Source organism: Mauremys mutica, chromosome 8 (assembly GCF_020497125.1).
Source record: "Mauremys mutica isolate MM-2020 ecotype Southern chromosome 8, ASM2049712v1, whole genome shotgun sequence".
Lineage (NCBI taxonomy): Eukaryota > Metazoa > Chordata > Testudines > Geoemydidae > Mauremys > Mauremys mutica.
The window spans coordinates 80943091-80969237 of NC_059079.1; the positions used below are offsets into that span (position 1 = coordinate 80943091).

Here is a 26147-nt window from a genome sequence, read left to right on the forward strand (position 1 = left end):
TGGGACTTTGCAAGTAGTTTGAAACTTAAATGTTATGCTGTAATACAATTTGAAACGGATACAACAGACAAAAGAGATCTATGCCAGCACCTCAGCAAAAAGCATACTACAGGTCATGGTATAGCTGGCAGAGAAACTGGGCCCACTGAGCTTTGAAAGCTGCCTTGTCCAAATATGCCCCAATCCTGCTATCTGATTGACACAAACAGGCCTGTACGCTCATATGGAGCCCCTCTAATTTTCATGGGATTCTGTCTGGTTATTATGTACATCAGACAGCAGGACACAGTTGGTTACTAATTGTCTGTGTTAACTATTTCACAGAGCTGTGAATAGCCAGGATATGAAGCCAAAATGATTAGCCTGGCCCTCTTTTTCTTAAGATGAAATAGAAATTAGTCTCACTATGGAAATTCCCCACAAGTACTTCATTTCTTGTTTTGAATTGCATTAAGATGTATTAACCTACAACCCTGTGAACATAACAAGTAGGGATTACAAAAGGGTGCTATTGGCTTCTAGCACAGAAGACACCAGAGCCAGTGCACATTAGCTGCTAGTTCACATGCTTCACTTCAGAAAGGTTTGCCAGTCTCCATATAAAGCACTCTTGTTGTGAACAGCAGCACTCCTATTCTTGTAACTAAGCTACTAAATAAAAATTAGAAGCGGCAATATTCTAATGCTCAATTTAGTTGCAGTCTTTAAAACAAAGGTTCAAGAGAAGGCTTTTCATAAGTGCTCAGTGCCAATGTAACTCTGGTCTGATAGTACACAATGAGCATTTTACCACGGAGTGCAACAGAAACAGAATTAGACCCACACTGAGCAGTTATGAATATCCCACCCTAAATCTAAAACTGAGTAAAGTAGCTGTACATAATCTACATGCCCGTTTACAACAGTGTGCACAAAAACCCCATTTCATGCATCATTCATCACTGGTGCACACAGTCAACATGACTGCGCACCATCGTATGCAGGTTCTACATGAGCTTTTTTGTATATGCGATATGTCTGTACACACACACACACTTTTTTTTATGCTTACCAGCTACAATTTGCTGTAGGACATACCTTTCAAAATATCTGGAATGAGACTAACTTCCTCACTTACACAATATGAAAGATTCCACTTCCCTCATTGAGCAACTGTTTTGAGAAGACCACAAATTTCACAGCAAGTCAAGAGCTGAGTATTTTAAATTTTATTCAGACAGCTAACAACAACCCTTTGTGAAATTTCGTTTTATTTTGTTGTTCAGCATAATAGCATTGCACTGCTTCCCGGGTTCTGCTAACGGGCCTTGTACAGGAGACAGAACACAAGACAGAATATTAACATACCCTAGACTAAACTATTCATGAAGCAAGTCACTGTAAAAGAGATACATGTTTGCATTTTTTTTAAAAAAGCCTTGCCGTACACTCAAATAGAAGCCAGGAAAGGGGGAGGGGAAACCTCAAGTAAATTAATTCCTTATCATCTCTCAGTCACCACAATATTAAAAGAGGTTGGCACAGCCCAAAGGAACCTTCTACCTCTCTGCAAAGAGTTAATTGAAAGGACATGGGGGGGTAAGAAAACAGATGTGTCTGAGGATTTTTCAAAAACATCCCCCAACACACACACACACAAAACAATTTGTGGAAAGGGTTCATTTTAGTCTTAACTAATGAGAGGAGGCTGAGGGAAGCATCTCTTGCAGGAGGCCCGATTCTCACTGATGTTTAGGAGGCTACCTCAACTTCCCCTGAGACAGAGCCTACCAGACATCTGATGCCCCAGTGGTTTGATGCCCTTTTGGGGAAAAAGAGAAGCAAGTTTAGACCTCCAAAGTCTGCCTAGAGAGACCATCCAGGATCAATGGCTAGTTGAAACAATGCAAAGATGTTCCTCAGCAGCTAAAAGGGCTGGGAGTGGGCAGAAGCAAATCTTGGCAAGGTAAGAAGGGCTGGCTACTTCCTCCAGGAGCAGTTCTGGGTGAAGTGGCAACAAAAGAAAAGATCTCCCATCTTAACCCAGAAGTCCTGCCAGGTCAGGGCCCTAATTCTGACCGCACTTTTTGAAAATTTTGTTTTACATAGTAGAATTTAAAGCCCAAGTGGCCACCTTGAGTAGGACATCAATTGACTGCTATAAAATTAAAAGGAGCTTGCTTTGGGGGAATGCTCCACTGGCTCTGGCAAACCTGTCACGTCCCTAGTCACTTCTGAGGGATGCATTTCTTGCCCAATGGGCCCATCACCAGCCCTTGCTCAACTCCATTTTAGAGCCATGAGATCTCTTTTTTAGATGGGAAGGAATGACGTTCCTCCCCTCAAATCAAGACATACCGAACACTAGTAATGCATACACCAACATCCTTCCCCAAGACCCTGTTGCCCTGTACAACCAGAGAAGACTTCAGCTCTGCCCATTGGAATGAGTTGGGCTTGGATAGCTTCATATATGTCCATTCCAAGGAGGCATGTAGGGAGGCATAGATTGGAGCAGCTTGTGGATCTACCATTAGAGCTAATGTTATTTTGTCAATTAGTAAATTTGCTGCAAAATATATATTTTTGGTGCACCAAAACTATTTGTTAATTTGGGCCTAATACAGCAAATCGTTTCAGCTGAAAAAAGTATATTGGGGTGGTGGAAGGGGATGTCAAATTGGTTTGTTAAGACATTTTTGGAATGTGTTTGGGTTTTTCATTTCAAACAAGAAGAAACAAACAAAGAAATCACTTTAACTACCATCCACAGTTACAGTGTCTGGTTCAAATTAAGCAGGCAGGGACAGGACAATCAAGTAGAGCTGTGCAGAAAATGTTTGTCCCATCCTGAGAAAAAATTTAATTGCAAGAAGCTTCCTATTCTGCACGAGGAGAAAACTGAGACCCTGGAATTTTTTTTGCAAAATAGAGACCACCAGCCCCAGGATTGGCAGAGTTTAGGGCACGCACCTGGGATGTGGGTGATGCAGGCTGTAGTTCCTACACTGCCAGACTTGCACCAGGGACTTGAACCCAGGTCTCACACATCCCAGGTTAGTGCAATAACTATCAGGTTCACACTCTCTCCAATTTCCCACCAGCGCTATAGTTAAACTTTGCAGGTTCTAGGGGGTTGTGAGTCAGTACTTCTGTGCTTTTTTAAAGAGCCATCCTCCATTCTACTAGTGAAAAGATTTGTGCTCTAGCTGCTCATCATGCACTCCGTTTGCCTCCCCCTTGTTTTCATGCCATACTTCAAGATACCTTAATCTTCCCCCATGGCCCCACCAATTTCCTTCAAATTCCTCCTTAAAATCCACCTGTTTATTTTAGCTTTCCAAGATTGATCTCCTCTCCAGCACTGTCTGATGTCATTTTCATTCCTCAGCATATTTCATTTCTGTTTTGTCTGCATTATACTCCAGCCTGTAGAGGCTGCAACCTTGCGCTTCATGGGTTTGTGAAGCAGTGTTCACATTTATGGTGTTTGGTAACTGAACAGCAGCCAAACAAATGTGCAGAACAATAAAGCCTTCCCCTCTCAATTGTATTTTTCTGTGTCCTAAGATGGCATTTTAAACAAGGAAAAGAAAAAAATTAAAAACCACTGAACTACAGTAGCAATGTTTTCCAGTTCCTATTTAAGGCCAGCTTTAGGAAAAGGGGTAGAAACCTGTCATTATGGATGCATTACTAGCTTGATCCTGTGGACCTTGTGTATTTACAACTCCCACTAGTTTCAATGAGAGCAGAACTAGACCCAGTGTTACCTGCTATAATCAGGATAGATTGGGAACTGAGTAGTAGAGCCACAAAGAGTTCACTTTTACACAAGCCATGTTGTAATTCAGTGTCACAAGATGCTGTGGAGCAGTTTTGTTTATCAAATCTTTGCACTATAAAACACCTATCTAATACTTCTCTTCCTTCACAGTGTATATGCAAGTATAACCACCACAGCTGTGGTTTTGGGTGGGAGCCGGTCTCTTACTAGCTGCATGATGAAGAAATGAGGGGAGAAAAAACACTTACCTACATTGGTAAGTTGTACTTAATGGTGTGTTGTGCACATGTATAATTTCACTGCAGTTGTGTGTCCCCAAAGCACTTAAATCAGACTCTTGCCAGCAGTACCATTAGGTGGCATGTGCACCCTCACTCTCCTCATACATTGAGCTTAAGTCATAAAACGGGCATGTCCACCTCTTCAGTTCCATCTCCCTCTAGTGAAGTTATTGTTCAAAAGTAGTGTGACAGGTGGGAGGGTTGTGGAATGTATGAGCACACAACACATCTGAGAACAGTTACTGTAGGTAAGTAACCCATTTCTCTCCTTCAAGCGATGGTACACATATACATTCTGCTGCTGGTGAGTCTGTAGCAGTTTCCCTACAGATAGTAGGATTTTGAATTATCTGAACCAAGACTGCAATGCTGACTTGATGAAGCTCGGCTGTCCGAGAAGCCTGTTATGTACAAATGACCACGTTGCTGCTTTACAGATATCTGTTATCAAAACATTGTTCAACAATACAAAGGAAGTGGACTGAGCCCTGGGGGCATGAGTTGGGTGTGTTTGTTTGGGAGGTTTTTTTGGTGGTGGAGAGATTTTTGCAAGATTGTAATCAAGTTTGATACTGTCAGAGATCCAGTGAGATATGTTGAGCTATCACTGATTGGTCCTTTGACTCTCTCTGTATGGGCTATAAAGAGCCTGGGATCACACTGAACAACAGTGTGATCAAGGTGGAACAGCAAAGTTTTGTGAACATCCAAGGTATGAAGTCTTTCTTCATTTGGAAAAATGAGGTTTTGTGAAAAACACTGGAAGATGAATAGATTGGTTCTGATGAAAAGATGACATCACATTTTCAATGAACTTAGGATGTCATCTGAAAGGAACCTTCTCCTCATTCATAGGGAAAAAAATTAAGGACAGTAGCAAAACTCGTAGCTGAGACACTCTTCTTACAGAAGTTATTGCCTCCAGAAATACAATGGTGACGTCACTAGGGGTTTTAAAGAGTCCATTGGCCTTTAAAGACTAGATTAAGAGCCCATGATGGTACTGGTCAGATACTGGATAATAAACATGGACTCGTTTTTTCAGAAATCTGGATACCGAAGGATGAGAGAAAACAGAAAACCCCTCTAACTGGCAGATGGACTGCAGATATGGAAGCCAGGTGAACTCTAAGAACTGAAAGGCCAGATGGCTTCAAATGCAATAAGTAATCCAGTATATGACTAGTGTCCTGTAGCTGGGGGTGATAAATGCTGAGATTGTTCAGATGGATACACACCTCCATTTAACTGTGGATGTGGCTCTAGCAGAAGCCTTCCTGCTGCTCACAAAGACATTTTGGACATCTCTGTAGCTCAGTTTTTCACAAGCATTTAACTAGAGCTTATCCATGCAGTGAGGAGGAGAGATTGGAGGCTGTAGTGTGGAGATCAGCCCTGGTTCTGAGATAGCAGATCCCTGACTCAAAGTGAAGTTAGGTGGCCTGATTGAAAGCTGGTGTAGGCCTGTGAACCAGTACTATCTTGGCCAGACAAGTGCCACTAAGGCCTGGTCTACACTAGGAGGTTATGTCGAATTTAGCAGCGTTAAATCGAATTAACCATGCACCCGTCCACACAACAAAGCTATTTAGTTCGACATACAGGTCTCTTTAGTTCGATTTCTGTACTCCTCCCCGACAAGGGGAGTACCGCTAAATTCGACATGGCCATGTCGAATTAGGGTAGGTGTGGATGGAATTCGATGCTAATAGCTCCGGGAGCTATCCCACAGGGCACCACTCTGTTGACGCTCTGGACAGCAGTCCGAGCTCGGACGCTCTGACCAGCCACACAGGAAAAGCCCCGGGAAAATTTGAATTCCTTTTCCTGTCTGGCCAGTTTGAATCTCATTTCCTGTTTGGACATCGTGGCGAGCTCAGCAGCACCGGCAACGATGCAGAGCTCTCCAGAAGAGGTGTCCATGCAATCTCAGAATAGAAAGAGGGCCCCAGCATGGACTGATCGGGAAGTCTTGGATCTGATCGCTGTGTGGGGCGATGAGTCTGTGCTTTCGGAGCTGCGCTCCAAAAAATGGAATGCGAAGATCTGCGAGAAGATCTCCAAAGCCATGACAGACAGAGGATACAGCCGGGATGCAATGCAGTGCCGCGTGAAAATCAAGGACCTGAGACAAGGCTACCAGAAGACCAAAGCGGCAAATGGACGCTCCGGATCCCAGTCCCAGACATGCCGCTTCTACGAGGCACTGCATTCCATTCTAGGTGCGGCCGCCACCACTACCCCACCACTGACCGTGGACTCTGAGGATGGGATAGTGTCGACGGACGGTTCCTCAGAGATGTTCGCAGATGGGGAAGATAAGGAAGGAGATGAGGAGGACGTGGCAGTCGACAGCGCTTACAACGCGGATTTCCCCGACAGCCAGGATCTCTTCATCACCCTCACGGAGATCCCCTACCAACCCTCCCCAGCCGTTAACCCGGACCCTGAATCAGGGAAAGGATCAGTTGGCAAAGTGCTTTAAACATGTAAACATTTATTTCTAACAGAACAGGAATATTAATTATGCGAAAAGGTCAATATGAACGTGGATAGAACAGAAATCCTCTTGGGAGATCTCCACGAAGCTCTCCTGGAGGTAATCGAAAATCCTCCGCCTGAGGTTCCTGGGGAGAGCTGCCTTATTGGGTCCCCCATGGTAGCACACTCTTCCGTGCCAGGCTATCCTCTGGTACTCTGGGATCATAGCCTCGCAGAGCATGGCAGCATAGGGCCCTGGTTTTTGCTGGCTTTCACGCAGCATGCGGTCTTTTTCTGTGGCAGTGATCCTCATCAGGGTGATGTCGCTCATGGTGACCTGCTTTGAATTAGGGGAATGTTAGGATTGGGACTGCTTGCCTGTTCCTTTACAGAACTGTAACCGGCAGTTTACAGCCATGCGGTGTAGGCGGGACAGAGGCAGCATACAGGGATCTTTCCCGGGGACAGCCGCGAGGGGGTGGGACAGGGGCAGAGTGCATGCTTTCTGGATTGCCGGCAGCAGGAACTGGCCAACGCTAGGAGCATTGCTCTGACCGTGAAAGGAGGGCACTGCTATAAATTAAGTTTTAAGCAGCCAAAAGTCTGCGGCTTACCATGTCTGCCTGCAACACGAATTCTGCTGTCCTGCCCCGCTTGTCTGATCTCCACTGAAAGACCCCAGACACTGAATGAGAAGGTCGAAAAGTCGACCTTGTCCTGAGTGTGCATGAGATCGGTGCTGTGCATGGTCTTGTTCAGAAACAGACTAGACTATGTTCATTGTTCGCAAAAATGTATCTTTGTAAGGAATTCACTCCCTTTTTCCCATCAAACAGCTGCGGCTGTCTCCCGACATACCCCAGCATCCCCCTCACAGAGGCTGGCGCAGATTAGGCGGCGAAAGAAAAGGACACGGGACGAGATGTTCTCAGAATTTATGGGCTGCTCCCGAGCCGAGGCGGCCCAGCAGACCCAGTGGAGGGAGAACATTTCTCAGTACCAGCGCTCACACAGTGAACGGGAGGACAGGTAGTGGCAGGAAGACCAGCAGGCGACTCAAACGCTGCTTGGACTACTGAGGGAGCAAACGGACACGCTCCGGTGCCTTGTGGATATTCTGCAGGACCGGAGGCAGGAGGACAGAGCCCCACAGCAGTCTCTCTAACCGCCCTCCCCCGCCACAAAGTCCCATACCCCCCCACCCAAAGTACCAAGAAGGAGGGGCAGCAGGGGCCATTAAAACTGTCACTCCACCCCTGCAGAGTGCTCAAGTACAAGAAGGCTCTCATTCCCAACATTTTGATAAGTCCTTTCCTTCCCGCCTCACCCAAGCCCCCATCCCAGTTTCATCCCCTAACTGTCTAGTTGATAATAAAAAATACTTTTCTGTTAATTACTGTTTCCGTCATGTTCTTTTAGAGGAGACTGTGTTTGAAGGGGGGGAAGGGGGTTGGTAATTGGACAGGACAGTCACCTTTACCAGGGTACAGACACGGGGCAGGTTCAGCAGCAGGTCACACACACAGTGCAGTCACTAGGCACCCTGGTCAGTCTGGGAGGTGGTTTCCATGTTCTGTGTGGGGGGGGCTATGTGACTTTGTGGCAGAGGAGGGCGGTTAGAGATCTTATGCAGCGGTCCTTATCCTGGATCACAGAGCCACGCAGCAGGGGATCTGTAACCGTCCTCCCCCGCCACAAAGTCACATAGCCCCCACACACAGAGTCCCGAAAAGGAGGGGTGGCAGGCTCCGTTGAAACAACCAGTCCACCACTGCGGACTGCTCTAGGAGCAGGAGCCTGTCATTCCTCGAGTTTAGAAGCGGTCTTTACATCACTACACACCCTACCCAGCACAGTCTGCGTCCCAGTTTCAACCCTTTACCGCGAAATCAGTAATAAAGAAAACGGTGTTAATTAACAAAGTTCCATGTATTTTATTTTTAAGCATGCGTTGGAAGGGGGGGAACGGGGTGAACGGGGTATGTAACTGCAGAGGATAGTCAACATTAGCTGGGTAAAGAAACGGGGACAGGTTCAGCTTCTCTGTAAACAAAGTTAATAGTCACAGGTTACCCTGCTCCCTGAGGAACCTAGCTTTCAAAGCCTCCCAGATGCACAGCGCTTCCCGCTGGGCTCCTCTAATCGCACAGCTGTCTGGCTGGGCATAATCAGCAGCCAGGCTATTTGACTCAACCTCCCATCCCGCCATAAAGGTCTCCCCCTTGCTCTCACAGAGATTGTGGAGCACACAGCAAGCTGCAATAACAATGGGGATATTGGTTTTGCTGAGATCTGAGCGAGTCAGTAAGCTTCTCCATCTCCCCTTGAGACGTCCAAAAGCACACTCCACCACCATTCTGCACTTGCTCAGCCGGTAGTTGAAGAGTTCTTTGTCTCTGTCCAAGGCGCCTGTATAGGGCTTCATGAGCCAGGGCATTAGCGGGTAGGCTGGGTCCCCAAGGATCACTATAGGCATCTCCACATCCCCAACAGTTATTTTGTGGTCCGGGAAGAAAATACCTTCCTGCAGGCATGTAAACAGACCAGAGTTCCTGAAAACACGCACGTCATGAACCTTGCCCGGCCATCCGACGTTGATGTTGGTAAAACGTCCCCTATGGTCCACCAGTGCTTGCAGCACCATTGAAAAGTAGCCCTTTCGGTTAATATACTGGCTGACCTGGTGGTCCGGTCCCAAGATAGGGATGTGAGTTCCATCTATAGCCCCATCGCAGTTTGGGAATCCCATCACGGCGAAGCCATCTATGATGACCTGAACGTTTCCCAGGGTCACTACCTTTGAGAGCAGTAGCTCAACGATTGCGTTGGCTACTTGCATCACAGCAACCCCCACGGTAGATTTGCCCACGCCAAAGTGGTTCGCTACTGACCGGTAACTGTCTGGCGTTGCAAGTTTCCAGAGGGCTATGGCCACTCACTTCTGCACAGTCAAGGCTGCTCGCATGCGGGTGTCCTTGCGCTTCAGGGCAGGGGACAGCAACTCACACAGTTCAAGGAAAGTTCCCTTACGCATCCTAAAGTTTCGCAGCCACTGTGATTCATCCCAGACCTGCAGCACTATGCGGTCCCACCAGTCCATGCTTGTTTCCCGGGCCCAGAATCACCGTTCCACAGCATGAACATGACCCATTGCCACCATGATCTCCACGGCGCGGGGTACCGTGCTTTGTGAGAGGTCTGTGCCACTCTCTGACTTCATGTCCTCACCACGCTGCCATAGCCTCCTCGCCCGATTTCTCAGCATCTGACTGTGAAAAGGTGCGAGGAGTTGAGGTGCGAGGAGTTGACAACGGCCATAACTGCAGCGATGATCGCAGCGGGCTCCATGCTCGCAGTGCTGTGGCATCCGCGCTGTCACTCACCAGAAAAGTGCGCGAACTGATTGCCCGCCGGCAGGAGTGATGGTTGAATGACGACAGTTACCCAAAACCACCCTTGACACATTTTTTCCCCCAGCAGGCATTGGGGGCTCGACCCAGAATTCCAATGGGCAGCGGGGACTGCGGGAACTGTGGGATAGCTGCCCACAGTGCATCGCTTCCAATGTCGACGCTTGCCCTGTTAGTGTGGACTCACAAAGTCAAATTACTGTCCTTAGTGTGGATACACACGTTCGACTTTGTAATATCGGTTCCACAAATTCGATTTAAGTAGAATCGAACGACTCTGGTAGTGTAGACATACCCCCAGATAAATGTTGTTTTGTCTGTTTTCATCCTCCTGAGTACCCTTGGGATGAGAGGGACTGGAGGAAATGCATATAGCAGATGTATTTCTTCTCCCATTGACCAGTCATCTGTTAAGGAACACAGACAGCAACTCAGGCTGGAGCAAAAGTTCTTGAATTTGTTGTTCAAGTTGGTAGTGAACAAGTCTATTTCCAGGTATCCTGACTGATGGAAGATCTGGAGGGTGATGTCCTTTCTGATTGACCACTTGTGGTAGTCTGCAAAAAGCCCAGCCAAGGGAATCTGCAGTGGCATTCCTCACTCCCAGAAGATGGAACTATCTTGAGGAAACTTTGGTTCTTATGCATAGGTTCCACAAGTGGATAGCCTCCTGATATAGACGAGTCACTCTTGCACATATCCACACCCTTCCCCACAGCTGTGGAGATAAAACATGGCAGTGGTGTTGTCTGTAAGGACTTGCACCAACTAGTTCCTGATGAAAGACATAAATGTTTCACAGACCCAACAGATAGCATGGAACTTCACATCTGTATGCAGAGAGACCTCAGCTTGTGCATGAAGTCAATTGAGGCAGACCCCCAGCCTTTGGTAGATGCATCTGTAACCAGAGTTCTAGTTGGTTCTGGAGATAGAAATGGGACCCCTTTGCACATATTACAAGTGTACAGCCACCAGTTCAGAGACTGAAACACTCATTCAGGTACACAAATGAGCATGACCAAAGGTTGTCTGGTCAAACGAAAAAACAAAATGGAGCAAAGCCTGTTAACAGTGAAGGTTAAGCCTGGTATGCTGAGTTACATATGTGCACAAGGCCATGTGACCCAGTGGTTGTGGACAGGAAAGCACTGCCATCACTGGGTTGGACTTCAGGTTTAGAGACTGACTGATTAACTAAATGCACCAGACTTGATGGGCCCTGAAGGAGCCGGAGTCCATGATGCATCCTTTGACAGAGCTGGAGAGTACTTACGTTTATGATACCTCAAACCAGTATTGGAGGACTTACTGGGAGGTTTCTTCTGAGAAGATTGAGATTTTGAGCACTTGTCAGCATCAGAAAGCTTCAAGGTGGCAATGGTGAAGATGAAAAGCATTGTTTTTCACCTGACTTCTGCTTTGAGTTGCTGGTGGCTGGAAGTACATTCCTCATGGATTTAGAATCCGTCACCTCATGTTTGGGATCTGGTTTCAACGCAGGACACATTCCTCTTTCATCAGGTGAACTTCTAGACAGAAGTCCCTCTGCTTTTTTGTTCTATACATGCAAAGATTTTCAGAATACACTGGCTAACCAAAGCAAACAGACACGGAGAACTCCAACTTTCACTGAGAGGAGATGGCAGACAAGGAGAGCTGGGGTACATATGCCACCTAGTGGTACTACTGGCAAAAATCTTCAACTCAGGTGCATTGGGCACACACACACCTACAATGGAATGTATGCATACATTCGAAGGAGAACCACTGCAAATGGCCACTCACTCCTCTCCTGAGAGTTTCAGGAGACAGCTTACAGACTACCACCTGATCTTCTCCACCAGTACAGCTACACTCCTCCCCTCCACCCTCATGGCAGGAGGGAAAGGCTCCAGCCACAGGATATTACACGCTAAAAATAGCAGTGTAGATGGAAGTCGCAGTAGTTGGGAAAGCAGAGAGCTGTTTGGGGTATTGACTCAGTTACATACCCACACCCTTGTAGCATATCTGTACTCTACTTGCCTAACTCGTGCCTCACCATCTACACTGCTACTTTAAATGAGTACTAGTGGAGCTGCCCTGAGTGCATACTCAAAAAGCCACCAAAAGAAGCATGCAGTATAGATTCAGCCTAAGTGGCACAAAGTAAGCAGATAGAGCCCCTTCTCTCAGAGGACGCTAGGGCAGAGCATATCCTGTCTAAAATATCAGGAAACTTTTTTTCTTTTTTTACAGTTAATACTTATTTTACCCAATAGAAGCCAAAGGCATTAAAAGGTTTTAAATATCTAATAGGGTACAGTCATGCAAGATATTTATATTAAAACAACTTTGCAGTCCTTGGGATTCTCACCAAATTTTCACTCAGACCACATTCATCAAAATGTTTTACTAAGGGCAGGTCTACACTAAGGGCGGGGGTCGAACTAGGGTACGCAAGTTCAGCTACGTGAATAGCGTAGCTGAACTCGAAGTACCCTAGTTCGAACTACTTACCCGTCCAGACGCCGCGGGATCGAAGTCCGCGGCTCCAAGGTCGACTCCGCCACCGCCTTTTGCAGTGGTGGAGTACCGGAGTCGACCGCGGCGCTTCCGGAGTTCGAACTATCGCGTCTAGATCAGACGCGATAGTTCGAACTCCGAGAAGTCGAACTCACTGCGTCGACCCGGACAGTAAGTGTAGACTAGCCCTAAGATAAATACACCTTTCATGCAAGTCTGGACTTAGCTTTAAGCTAAAGTCAGGTGGATTTGTTTAGCTTCAGGGCCAAACCAAGTAACTCTCAGTTTTGCCTAGTGAAAAATATGACATCTCACTGGCTTTGACAATTTCATGGAGCATAACTCAGGAAGGCTGTGAATGTGTGGGTCAAAACAAAAATATCTGGTTTGACTCCAGCATGGCCTTATCTATCTCTAGCATAAGCAATGCATTTATCACCACAAGTTTACTGCAAGTTCCAGTCTTATTTTATTCCTTTTTGCATCTTCCCATCTTAATTCTGTCTTACTTCCACCCCTTTGTCAGGTAGGTCCACATACACCAATAAGTTGGAGCAACACATTCAATGTTAATGATGTGCCACTAGTTTTAAATTTTGCCCAGCATTACTTAATGCATGCTAATAATCATTGTTTGATACTTGAGGTAAATGGAGTGAGATGTTTTGATTTCTAAAAAGTATTTCTTGTAAGGCAGCTCTGACATACAAGAAGAGTAAAATATTACGTATTAAAGAAGTTCTTTGTGTTAAGTGAGAGTTTTAAAACATAATAAACCTCACACACATACAACCCATGTATCATCTTCAAAACTCAATTCTTCCATCAGATAAGCATAGTGCACCTAAGAGGGGCTGACAACAACCTCAACTCTTTATCCACCTGGATTCCTTCAGCCTTAATGTTTTGCATGAAAACCACGTGCACTTTAACATTTCTGACAACAGAGGCCCAAGGATGAATATACTCTGACCCAAAGAAGGCAAATTTAGACTAACCAAGTGCAGCAGGAACTATTCTGGTTTTGAAACTCTTACAATATTAAAATGTTGTTTTTTGTAGTTGTAGTACATTATGTGCTTCTTGGTAGAACAGGTAGATCTAGATGTAAGACAATGTCTATGATCATCTTAACATCTGTGTAGCTCTCATCGGTATACTCACAGGTTGAAGGGAAGTAGGGGAAGGGAAAATAAGTTGAATACCCTCTTTCCTTTACCACTAATTAGATGAAAAACCTGAAGTTGAAATTCACTAAATCCTTTCATGCTAACCAGGCTTTTCCCACACACACAGGTGATAAACTGGCTTCATAATCATGTGGTAGGTTTCAGGTGACTTGCATTAGTATATTCTATTTATTGAAACCAATAAAATAAAGACGACTGTCCAATGAAAGCGATTGATGCTTTATTGCAAGTTGAATGGTCAACTGAAATGAGCAGATAGGAAACAGCTTAGTTTACTTCTGAGATTTAAAAAGTATTCATTAATAAAATAATTAGCCCTGTTTTTCCAGGAATATGTTAATGTAATTCTGGTTGATGGCAGAAAGCACATGAGGAAATGTGATATAAATATAAGTTTTCAATGCAAGTAATTAAAAAGAGACACTGTATTTTGAATGCAAGTGACTTACCTTCACAGGACTCCAATATATGGACCACATCACCAATCTGCAGGGGTAACTGTGATTCTCCTGCACCTTTAAAGTTGTATATGGCTGCAAAGTTAAAGGACAAAGTATTCAATGATTCAAGTAGAGCAAGTCATACTTTTCAATTAAATAGAAAATTAAGCTATGGGTGATGTTAAGATTTTGACTCCACAATGAATAGACTAGGGAGAACAAGACAAATTATAAATTATATGATGGGGCTATGATTTCAGCAAACAAGTTTCTTCTTTTCTTATCTAACCTAAACACTAAACACTACCTGAAAAAAGGCAAAAAGAAGCCATGCATTGCTGGTAGTCAAAAGAGGATTGTGTATACGTTTTCAAAAGATCATCACTAGGAATTTAAAGATAATGTTGTGGGAAATACTTTAGTGGTCACTGCCCAAATCCAGCCAAGCATTTAAGAACATGCTTAACTTTAATTACTTGCTTTAGTGTTTGCTGAATCAGGGCTTGTATTTTTCCCTTATACATAGTTGTTAAAGCAAAACATGCAATGTATTGAGTGGTTTAGGTCAGGGTTTTATCCAGAGTTTATTTTGTGCATGCATTAGGGTCCCTACTATGATCCAAACATTGACTCTAAATATATGCACACATTGAACACTTATGCATGCATATAAGTCTAAATAGCTATTATATATGCACAATTGAAGTTCATGTTCAACAGCAGAAAAAAATGCCTGCAGACTATGATTTTATTAATTCAGCCAGCTAAAAATGTTCCCAAGGTAAAGAGTTCAATCTTAAAGCAAAATCATGGTTAATACAAAGAAAGCGGAATAAGTCTAGTTGTACTGTTTTTAGGACATTTGAATTGCCACAAAAATACTAGATACTAACAATTTTGCTAACCAAACGCAAGTAATTCAAATGTGGTTTCAAAGCATAGAAATGAAGATGAGAAGTGGAACAGGTTTCAAGAACATTGTAACAGGCTTTTTCAAACAGTTGTTCATTATCTTTGAGGCCTACAGGATGTGGGCTGGCAGGGTAAGTGTTTGGCTTTTTGTTTATGCAGTCTCCTAGGGGGCTGGATGATAGAGGCACATGCTACATAGCGAGAGTGTGGCTAATTAATAAACATCCCACAGAGATCCTATGTTAAATGTTTGTAGGGCTAAAACCTTTGTTGTATCAAAACTTCAATGCAGATATCTATTGCAGAATCTCTGATCTACACTGAAGTACACACTACTCAGTGGTCATTTTTTTTAGTTCCATTCTCTTCTCCTCCCAGAACATCCCTATTCCTCCCACACCCCATCTCACCCCCCCTCCCAAAAAAACCCCACAGAGTGCATCAAACCCACAAATTTGCAGTGTCTGTAGTTGAAATTAGCATGGTCCAGAGGCACAGTTTCTCTTCAGCACACGTAACTGCTTTTCTGTCCCATTTTGCTCCCATTTGCATTCATGCAGCAGAAAGGCACCTGTGACAGGACCATGAATTCAAGTAAATAAGCTGTATCTTAAATATATATTGCTGAGATCAACTTTGCCTCTCATAAGGCTATCAAGTTGCAGTGGTGTAGCTGACAGCAGAATACTGTCCATCATACTCCTTTGAAAAAGAAACTCCGCTTTATTCTTTTAAAGCTCTTAATAATAATTGGAGATATACCAATCTCCTAGAACTGGAAGGACCTTGAAAGATCATTGAGTCCAGCCCCCTGCCTTCACTAACAGGACCAATTTTTTGCCCCACATCCCTAAGTGGCCTCCTCAAGGATTGAACTCACAACCCTGGGTTTAGCAGCAGGCCAATGCTCAAACCACTAAGCTATCCCTCCCTCAAATTGCTGAGCTATCCCTCTTATCTCCTGTAGTCCAAATTCTTCCTTTCATTTGGCTTTGTTCTGTTAATACTTTCTTGACTTCCTTGCTCATGTTTTCATCATCTAGGGCAGCAGTCCTCAAACTGTCAGTCAAGACCTCAAAGTGGGTCACGACCCCGTTTTAATGGGGTCACCAGGGCTGGCATTAGACTTTGCTCAGCCCAGAGCCAAAGTCTGTGCCCCACCGCCTGGGGATGAAGCCGAAGCCTGAGGGTTCCAGCTCTGGGTGGCAGAGCTCAGATTACAGGCCTCTCCGCCTGGGACTGAGTCCCTTGGACTGACTTCAGCCCCGCTGCCCAGGACAGTGGGATTCAGGCTTTGCCTCTTTCCCCCCCGCCCATGCCCTCCTGGGGTCATATAGTAATTTATGTTGTCAGAAGGGGGTTGCAGTGCAATGAAGTGTGAGAACCCTTGGGCTGGTGATATTGTGTTGCTTTCAGTATGGTGCATCCGATAATAACTTTTTGAAAGCTTTCCATTCCCCTCGGTGTCCCCTTCCATCACCTGAAACAGTTCTCTCCCTGAAAGCTTATCCCATAGTCCTACCCATATTTTTTCAAGATCTGTGGACTTGCCACATTCCCTTACTCTTAATGTTAAAGGCATTTTCCCTGACTTTTGATTTATCTAGTGTCATCGATTTGTAGGTGGTATTCCCCTATATTTCCAACCTAAAAACTAAACTGAATTTCCTTCCCCAAATGGCTTAAGACCTGCTACTTTCTCTTAGAATGATTTATAGTATTGTGTATTTATTAGTATGTTATTTAACATTTGTTTGAAGTGATACAATATTGTGTAAGCAAAAAGTGTTTGTTATATTTCTAAGCTTTAAGTAAACAAAGTTCATCCTACTATAAAAGGGTGTATTTGCCCTTTAGCACCCCCTGCTGGCCAACTGCAGTGTCCTGCCAAAAGTTTCCTTCTCTCAGGGCCCATTAAGAACTCCATGCATTGCAAAAGTAAAGATACAATTCCCCTGTTGGGGTTGTACTCTATTAAATCCAAATAAACTTGATATAAAGTCTTTTCTAGCTCCAGACTCAAAGTCTCCCTGACCTGTAGTCTCTCCCCTCAGGTTCAGGGCTTATACAGACCTCCTTCTCGGCTCAGTAATTCCAGCAGCTTCCCTCAGGAACCCTTCCTGCAGCTCTCCATGTAGTTCTTTCTCTTACCTTCCTTGGCTGAGAGAGGTCCACAGATAGTTCTTTACCCTGCCCCTGTCTCCTCCATCCTGATGGAAGGCACAGAACATATATAGCCTTCTTCCAAGTGCTTCTTCCAGTTGGCTGGGAGAAGGGGCAGCCTTGCCTCATCAGCTCTACAAAGCACTTGCAACCCCTCCAAGCTTAGTATCATCCGCAAACATTATAAGCGACAGAGTCCTGTGGCACCTTATAGACTAACAGAAGTATTGGAGCATAAGCTCAGAGGAAGTGGTATTCACCTATGAAAGCTTATGCTCCAATACTTCTGTTAGTCTATAAGGTGCCACAGGACTCTGTCGCTTTTTACAGATCCAGACTAACACGGCTACCTCTCTGATACTAAACTTTGTAAGTGTACTTTCTATACCATTATCTAAATCATTGATGAAGATATCGAACGGAAGCGAACCCAGAACTGATCCCTGTGTGATCCCATTCATTATGGACCCCATTCCAACCAATTATGCACCCATCTTACAGTAGCTCCATCTAAGCTGCATTTCCCTAATTTGTTTATGAGAAGGTCATGAAAGACAGTATCAAAAGCTTTACTAAAGTCAAGGTATACCAAGTCCACTGCTTCTCCCCTATCCACAAGAATTTTTACCCTGTCAAAGAAAGCTATCAGGTTGATTTGACAGGATTTATTCTTGACAAATCCAAGCTGACTGTTACTTATCATCTTATTATCTTCTATATGTTTGCAAATTGATTGCTTAATTATTTGTTCCATTATCTCTCTGGGTACAGAAGTTAAGCTGACTGGTTTGCAATTCCCCAGGTTCTCCTTATTTCCCTTTATATAGATGTGTACTATATATGCCCTTTTCCAGTGTTCTGGAATCTCTCCCATCTTCCATGACTTTTCAAAGATAATCGCGAATGGCTCAGATATCTCCTCAGTCAGCTCCTCGAGTATTCTAGGATGCATTTCATCAGGCCCTGGTGACCTGAAGACATCTAACTTGTCTAAAGTAATTTTTAACTTGTTTTTCCTCTAGTTTAGCCTCTGATCCTACCTCATTTTCACTGGCATTCACCATGTTAGACATCCAAACACCACCAACCTTCTTGGCAAAAACCAAAACAAAGAAGTCATTAAGTACCTCTGCCATTTCCACATTTTCTGTTATTTCCCTCCCCTCATTAAGTAACAGGCCTACCCTGTCCTTGGTCTTCCTCTTGCTTCTAATGTATTTTCAGAATGTTTTCTTGTTATCCTTTGTATCTCTAGCTAGTTTGATTGCATTTTATGCCTTGGCCTTTCTAATTTTGTCCCTACATACTTGTGTTATTTGTTTATATTCATCCTTTGTAATTGGCCTAGTTTCCACTTTTTGTAGGACTTTTTTTTTATTTTTAGATCATTGACGATCTACTGTTTAAGCCAGGGTGGTCTCTTGCCCTACTTCCTATCTCTCCTATGCAGTGGGATAGTTTGCTCTTGTGCCCTTAATAATGTCTCTGAAAAACTGCCAATTGTCTTCAATTGTTTTTCCCCTTAGACTTGCTTCCCATGGGATCTTACCTACCAACTCCCTGAGTTTTCTAATGTCTGCCTTCTTGAAATCCATTGTCTTTATTTTGCTGTTCTCCCTCCTACCATTCCTTAGAATCATAAACTCTACCATTTCATGATCACTTTCACCCAAGCTGCCTTCCTTTTATTAGGCTTTTATATACCTGCTGCTAAAGACATTTCATGTCTCTTATGATTGCCATGTTTCCATCAGAATTCAAATTGTACATGTTGAACTTGAAATAACTTGTACTTGAAATTTAAGACTTCATATACTTCAGTCACACACACATTTCATGGATTTGCATATATCAGGGTCCTCTTGTTGCCCTCATAACTCACTGTTACCCAGATATAAATCTCAGTCACCTTCCCTTTGCCTTACAGGTGTTACAATATCAACACAAAGAACAAACAATTTCATATCGTATGGGTCAAACAAGAAAATTAAACCATATTACATCAAGTGAAAAACATCATTGACTGTTCAGATTAATTGCTTCTATCTAAATACTTAGAAATTGTCATTCCATCATTTCCACCTTCCTTATAAATCTTGTGTCTCAATTTCCATTATTCTCTCCCTTTGTTATTTCTTCTGATCAAAGGGAAATTTCTTTTACTGTTTGTCAACGTTCAATTCCATTTATCATGTCAGCTCAGTTATGTAGCAATTCCAAAGCCTATTGAATTTTGCTTGCTGTATGTGCCCCAGAAAGTTGATTATACATATCTAGGATAGTGATCCTACTATGGTATGGGATGTGTTGTTCATCCATCATATCCAGCGTATACCATATAAAGCCATGAGAAGTGAAGATAGAAGGTGGACAGCAGGAGCAGAGTTAAGATGTAGATAAAAGAACTATGAGTTCAGCTTGGAAGTGAACCAACAGAAAACTTTCTGTAACTACTACCATGGTGATGGGAGGCCTCTGTGCTGACAATGTATTCTACTGCCTAGAGTGGAGGTTAAAAAAAATAAGTATATGCTTAGAACCCACCCAGTCCAAAAGTGGAAGGAAACTCACTTGAAGACAGAAGCTGTGCACTTCCGGATGGACCACTGAAAACAGAATTTTTAATACTGGGCACAAATTCCTATAAACTCTTCAGGGCAGGGAACTGGTCTCATTCTAACCAAGGTTTAATTTTAAATAATGGGTTACTAAAGTTATGTTCGTAATAGGAGCGATTTGCAATAGAAACTTCAAACCAGTTTTTAGTAAATACTGTATTATGACAAAAACATCATAATACTTAAAATAATCACACACTTGATGGAATTTGAGGGTGTCCCCCCCCAGTGTCCCTATGGGCCAATATTAAGGATATTATTTAGCCACAGGTATTTATAGTATAAGTCATGAACAGGTCACCGGCAATACACAAAAATTCAGGGACCGTGACCTGTCCATGACTTATACTATAAATACCCCTCACTAAATCTTAAGGGGGTCACTGCTGGGGGAGTCGCTGGGGCCTCTCCTGGGCGGGGGGCATCTGGAGGGGCCACTTCTATGGGGAGAAGTCGCTCTAAAGGGCTGCTGATGGGCGGGCGGGGCCAGTGGCCACATGAGCCCCCGGGGACCAGCCGAGCAGTGGCCGGTGCAGCTGGCCCTTGGGCCACTCCAGCAGCACTCAGTATGGCTGGCTGCGGGGCTGCTGGAGTGGCTGGCTGCAGAGCTGCTTCAGCAGCGGCCGGTGTGGCTGTGCCTGGGGCCACCTGAGCAGCTTGGGCGGCCCTAGGGTCAACCATACCGTCTCTTCCCCCGCCCACAGAAGTCACCAAGGTCATGGAAAGTCACAGAATCCGTGACTTCTGTGAGCTGCGTGACAAACACAGAGCCCTAGCCAAGATTAATTTAGCTTTCACCTTTCACTTGAAATATGCATTCCTCCACTACTGGTTGCCTTGTGTTAAATGAAAGCCAAAACATTATAGATACTAACAATCATCAATTCACGTTGTGAATTAGTTTTGCCTTCTGTTAATTGCTTCCTTTAACACCAGTTAATATGTTGAAAAAGCACAATAACTGACAAAGGAAGTGGCTTAGTTTGCAGGCTAAACATTTTCTAAATGAGTAAGTGGAAACTTACAGACAAAACAGATTTCTTGGTTGAATTTTGATTGCTTAGTTGGATGAGTTTATAAAAACATTTGTATCTTAATATATGGCTGTTTAAAGCCCAAATACACATAAATATATAACCTATTACATAGTATAAATTATCTGCAGACCGCATATATTTGAAAAAATACCAACAAAGCCACTGACTGCATCCCTGATCATCTTGGCTTATAGCCATTGAGGGATCTATCCTTCATGAACTTATCTAATTCTTTTTTGAATGCCATTAGAGTTTTGACCTTCACAACATCCCCTGCCAATGAATTCCACAGGTTGGCTGTGTGTTCTGTGAAGTAGTACTTCCTTATGTTTGTTTTAAACTTGCTGCCTATTAATTTCGTTAGTGAACCATGGTTCTTGTGCTACGTGAAAGAATAGCACTTCCTTATCCACTTTCTCCACACCATTCATGATTTTATAAACGTCTATCGCATCCCCTTTAGTCTCTTTTCCAAGCTAAATAGTCCCAATCTTTGTAATTTTGTCCCATATGGAAACAGTTCCATTCTTCTAATAACTTTTGTTGCTCTTCTCTGTACCTTTTCCAATTCTAATGCATCATTTTTTGAGATGGGATGACCAGATCTGCATGAGGTATTCAAGGTGTGGGCATACCATGGATTTACACAGTGGAATTGTGATATTTTCTGTCTTATTATCTATCGCTTTCCTAACATTCCGTTAGCTTTTTTGACTGCCATAGCACATTGAATAGATGCTTTCAGAGAACTACCCACGATAACTCCAAGATCTTTTTTCAGTGATAAACACCTAATTTAGATCCCATCATTTTGTATGCATAGTTGGAATTATGTTTTCTAATATGCATTAATTTGCATTTATCAACATGGAATTTCATCTGATATTTCTTGCCCTGTCACCCACATTTGTGATGTCCCTTTGTAACTCTTCACAGTCTGCTTTAGACTTAAGTATCTTGACTAATTTTGTATCATCAGCAAATTCTGCCATTTCACTGGTTACCCCCTTTTCCAGATCAATTATGAATATGTTGAACAGCATTGGTACCAATACAGATTCCTGGGGATCCCTGCTATTTACCTCTCCCCACTGTGAAAACTGACCCTTTGTTTCCTGTCCTTTAACCAGTTACTGATCCATGAGAGGACCGTCCCTCTTATTCCATGCCTGCTTACTTTGCTTAAGAGCCTTGGGTGAGGTACCTTGTCAAAAGCTTTCTGAATCACCCGTGTCCACATGTTTGTTGACCCGCTCAAAGAATTCTGATTGGTGAGGCTTGTTTTCCCTTTACAGAAGCCATGTTGATTCTTCCCCAGCAAATATTATTCATCTATGTGTCTTAAAATTCTGTTCTTTACTGCAGTTTCAACCAATTTTCCTGGTACTGAAGTTAGGCTTACTGGCCTGTAATTGCCAGGATCCCCTCTGGAGCCTTTTTTAAAAATTGGTGTCACATTAGCTATCCTCCAGTCACTGGTACAGAGGCTGATTTAAATGATAGGTTACATACCAAAGTTAGTAGTTCTGCAATTTCACCCAAGATTTCTGAAGGAACTCAGATGACTAGCATATGCTCCTAGTGACTTATTACTGTTTAATGTATCAATTTGTTTCAAAACCTCCTCTATTGATAACTCATTCTGGGACCATTCCTCAGATTTGTCACCTAAAAAGAATGGCAGAAGGGTAGGAATCTCCCTCACATCCTCTGCAGTGAAGACCAATGCAAAGAGTGCATTTAGCTGCTCCACAATGGTCTCATCTTCCTTGAGTGCTCCTTTAGCACCTCCATCATCCTTTGGTCCCACTGATGGTTTGGCACGCTTCCTGGTTCTGCTGTACTTAAAAACTAACAGCAAAAATATATATAAATATATAGAGTATTTTGGTAGTTGCTCTTCAAATCCCTTTTTGGCCTCCCTAATTATACTTGTACACTTGATTTGCCAGAGTTTATGCTCCTATTTTCCTCAATAGGATTTAACTTCCAATTTTTAAGGGATGCCTTTTTGCCTCTAGCTGCTTCTTTTACTTTGTTTAGCCAAGGTGGCTCTTTTTTTGGTTCTCTGGGTTTTTTAATTTGGGGAATACATTTGAGCTTCTATTATGGTGGGGGGGGGTTAAACTTTCCATGCAGCTTGCAGGCATTTCACTTTTGTGACTATTCCTTTTAATTTCCATGTAGCTAGTTTTCTCATTTTTGCATAGTTAAATGCTACTGAGATGGTCTCCATTGGTATGTCCTCACCACCATGTCCACATACACACGAATGTTAGATTTAATTCTATTATGATTGCTGTTACCAAGCAGTTCAGCTATAGGCACTAAATCAGGACTAAATCAAGAATTGCCTCTCCCCTTGTGATTTCCACGACTAGCTGCTCCAACAAGCAGTAATTTATGTCTAAAAACTTTAACTCTGCATCTTTCCTGAGAGGATATGTACCCACTCAATATAGGGATAGAAAACTCAATAATGGGGAATTTCAACTATTTTTACAGCCTCTCTAGTCTCCCAGAGCATTTCACAATCAGCATCATCATACTGATCAGAAGGTCGGTAATATACTATTGCTATACTCTATGCTTTAATAAGAAGAATTTATATTCATAGAGAACCTATGGTACAGTTTGATTCATTTAAGATTTTTACTATATTAGACTGGTTTCTTGCACATATAATCCCATTCTCCCACCAGCATGACCTACTCTGTCATATATTGTACCCTGCTATTACCATGTCCCATTGATTATCGTCGTTCCACCAAGTTTCTGTGATGCCTACTATGTCAATATCCTCATTTAATACCAGGCACTCAAGTTCACCCCATCTTAGTATTTCAACTTCTTGCATTAGTATACAAGCACTTATAAAATTTGTCACTGTTTAGCTGTCTACCATTATGTGATGTAACTGAATGGGACTTTTTCATTTGACTGTCTTCAGTTCCTACCTGTGCTTTATCAACTTTTATCCTCTCCTCCTTACTAGGGCATGGAGAATAACGATCAATAGCTCCTCCTCCAAGGAATGTCAGTGGTCAGCTTTCCCACAGCCCTTAGTTTGTAGAGGAGTTTTTAAACTTTTTCATTTTACATGACAGCAATCTGGTTCCATTTTGGTTTAGGTGGAGCCCATCCTTCCCCAAAAGGTGCACCAGTTCCTAATACACCTAAATCCCTCCCGCCTACACATCTCATCCATTGAGACCCCGCAGTTCTGTCTGTCTGATCCTGCACATGGAATTGGAAGATTTCAGAGAATGCTGCCATGGAGGTCCTGGACTTCAATCTCTTACCTAGCAGCCTAAATTTGTCCCCAGGACTTCTTTCCTACCTTTCCCTATGTCAGTGGTATCTACACGTACCACAACCACTGGCTTCTCCCTACACTGCACATAAGATCTGCAATTTTTGCACCTGTCAAGCAATTCAGGCAATGCAGTTCTCACAGTCATCACAAACCCAGCTATCTATTCTTCTAATGACTGAATCCTCCATTACTATTACTGGTCTCCTGCTAATAATGGGATTCCCTCCCCCAGAGAGGTATCCTTAGTGTGGAAGGACATCATGACAGTTGTTAATGCACCCTGCTCCCACTCTTCAAATTAACTAAAAATATCAAAGGTCTATTAATTAATTGTATTGTGGTGGCACATAAGCACCCAAATCAGGGACCCTATTATGCTAAGTATTATACAGTTGCTGAACCCAAAGAATAGATTAAATTTTAAAAACAATTTGATGTGTTCAGGGTCCCGTCGGAAGTTAGATGTCATTTTGAATCTGCTTTCTAATAACCAATATTGACCTAACCAGGCACTAATATTAGCATTATTGGCATGGACACTCTAGGTCAGTGGTTCTCAACCTATTTGCCACTGTGGGCTGCATATGCAACTCTCTGTGTGCTATATGGGCCACACATGCTCAGTGGTTTGAGCATTGGCCTGCTAAACCCAGGGTTGTGAGTTCAATCCTTGAGGGGGCCACCTAGGGATCTGGGGCAAAATCACTATTTGGTCCTGCTAGTGAAGGCAGGGGGCTGGACTCGATGACCTTTCAGGGTCCCTTCCAGTTCTATGAGATAGATAGGTATATCTCTATGGCCCTAATGATGTCACATGGGCCACAGCTGCGTACTGATTGGGTCATGGGTTGAGAACCACTGCTCTAGGTGAATGAGACATCGACAGTCAGTATAGTCTAACCATAGGCCACATCTTAACCAACAAGTCCTTCTTTGACCTGGGAGTACAGCTACCACCCATTTCCCAATGTAGTGACATATGCAAAAGCTAGTCTTCTAAGCCCCTCCACAAATCCTTAGCTAACCTCTCATCTCAGCTGCTCCTCAGATTTGGCTCAGTATAAAAGTCCCCTGCAGCCTAACCACTCTTTCTTTGTGAGAGCAATCAAGGAAAGGGATGCTTTAATCTGTGAAAGACATTGAAGTGAAGCCTTTTCCAATACCAAAGAGAGAGTCTGCTCAATTGACTGTGTGCGCGAGTTTAGGAACAACAAAAGTCACCTGTTAGCCAACCATTCCTGCCATGAACATCTATGGAAGGTCAAGACTAACTTGATTAACATAACCTTGTTACAGCCCTTCCCAGACTTTTTTAAGAAGATTAGCAACTTCCAATTGCCACGCCAATCAACTATCTGGGAAATTCCGTTCTCACTCAACAGACCTCAACTGAGAGCTAAAGCACTACATCCCATTTACCATAAACCCAGTATTAGCTTCTAGTCAAGCTTAGAACACACCACCAGATCTGACTGGTGACACAACAGGAATGCCCACTTTTCAAGCCCCAGTGCTGTTGGGAATTCCACTTCAAGTAGATGGAGATGAGACCTGTGAAAACCTCCTCAGGTGGCATTTTAAGTGACCAATGGGAGATGCCCTGAGGCAAGAGTGACTTTTTACCCAGTCAATGGCCATACATTAATGACAAGGAGGATCTGCATGTCATCTGTCACTGTCCAGGGCCTCCTAAATCCAACTCCAGTATATGGTGTGGGCATTCTTGGATGTCTTAACCAAATAGCCAAAAACTGCATTGGGCATGGAGACTGAATAACCCCCTGAACAGCCTGTTATATTTTCAGTCTTATTTGGGTAACTGTTACTGCTGGATAAGTTCATGAATAAACAAAACAAAAACAAAAACCAAAAAAGCCAAACACACTAGACTAATCCTCTAGGCTTTGTCTATATTCTTGTGCACACAGTGGCAATACCATTATATCTGTCAACAGCCATTCTCTTGGTTCTCACTGACACAGGGTGCAGGAAATGTAGTCGCTATTTACTCAGAGAATTCTTGTT

At 43.4% G+C, this 26147-nt stretch overlaps 1 protein-coding gene across 1 annotated transcript in view; it reads right to left on the reverse strand.

Moving 5' to 3' along the window:
* The window catches only part of DOCK2 (dedicator of cytokinesis 2), a 518836-nt gene that overhangs the window by 473262 nt on the left and 19427 nt on the right, over positions 1–26147 (reverse strand). Inside the window, exon 2 of the mRNA XM_045027214.1 lies at positions 14086–14169. Within this exon, the coding sequence (XP_044883149.1) occupies positions 14086–14169 (84 nt within the window). The remainder of the gene's footprint in view (positions 1–14085; positions 14170–26147) is intronic.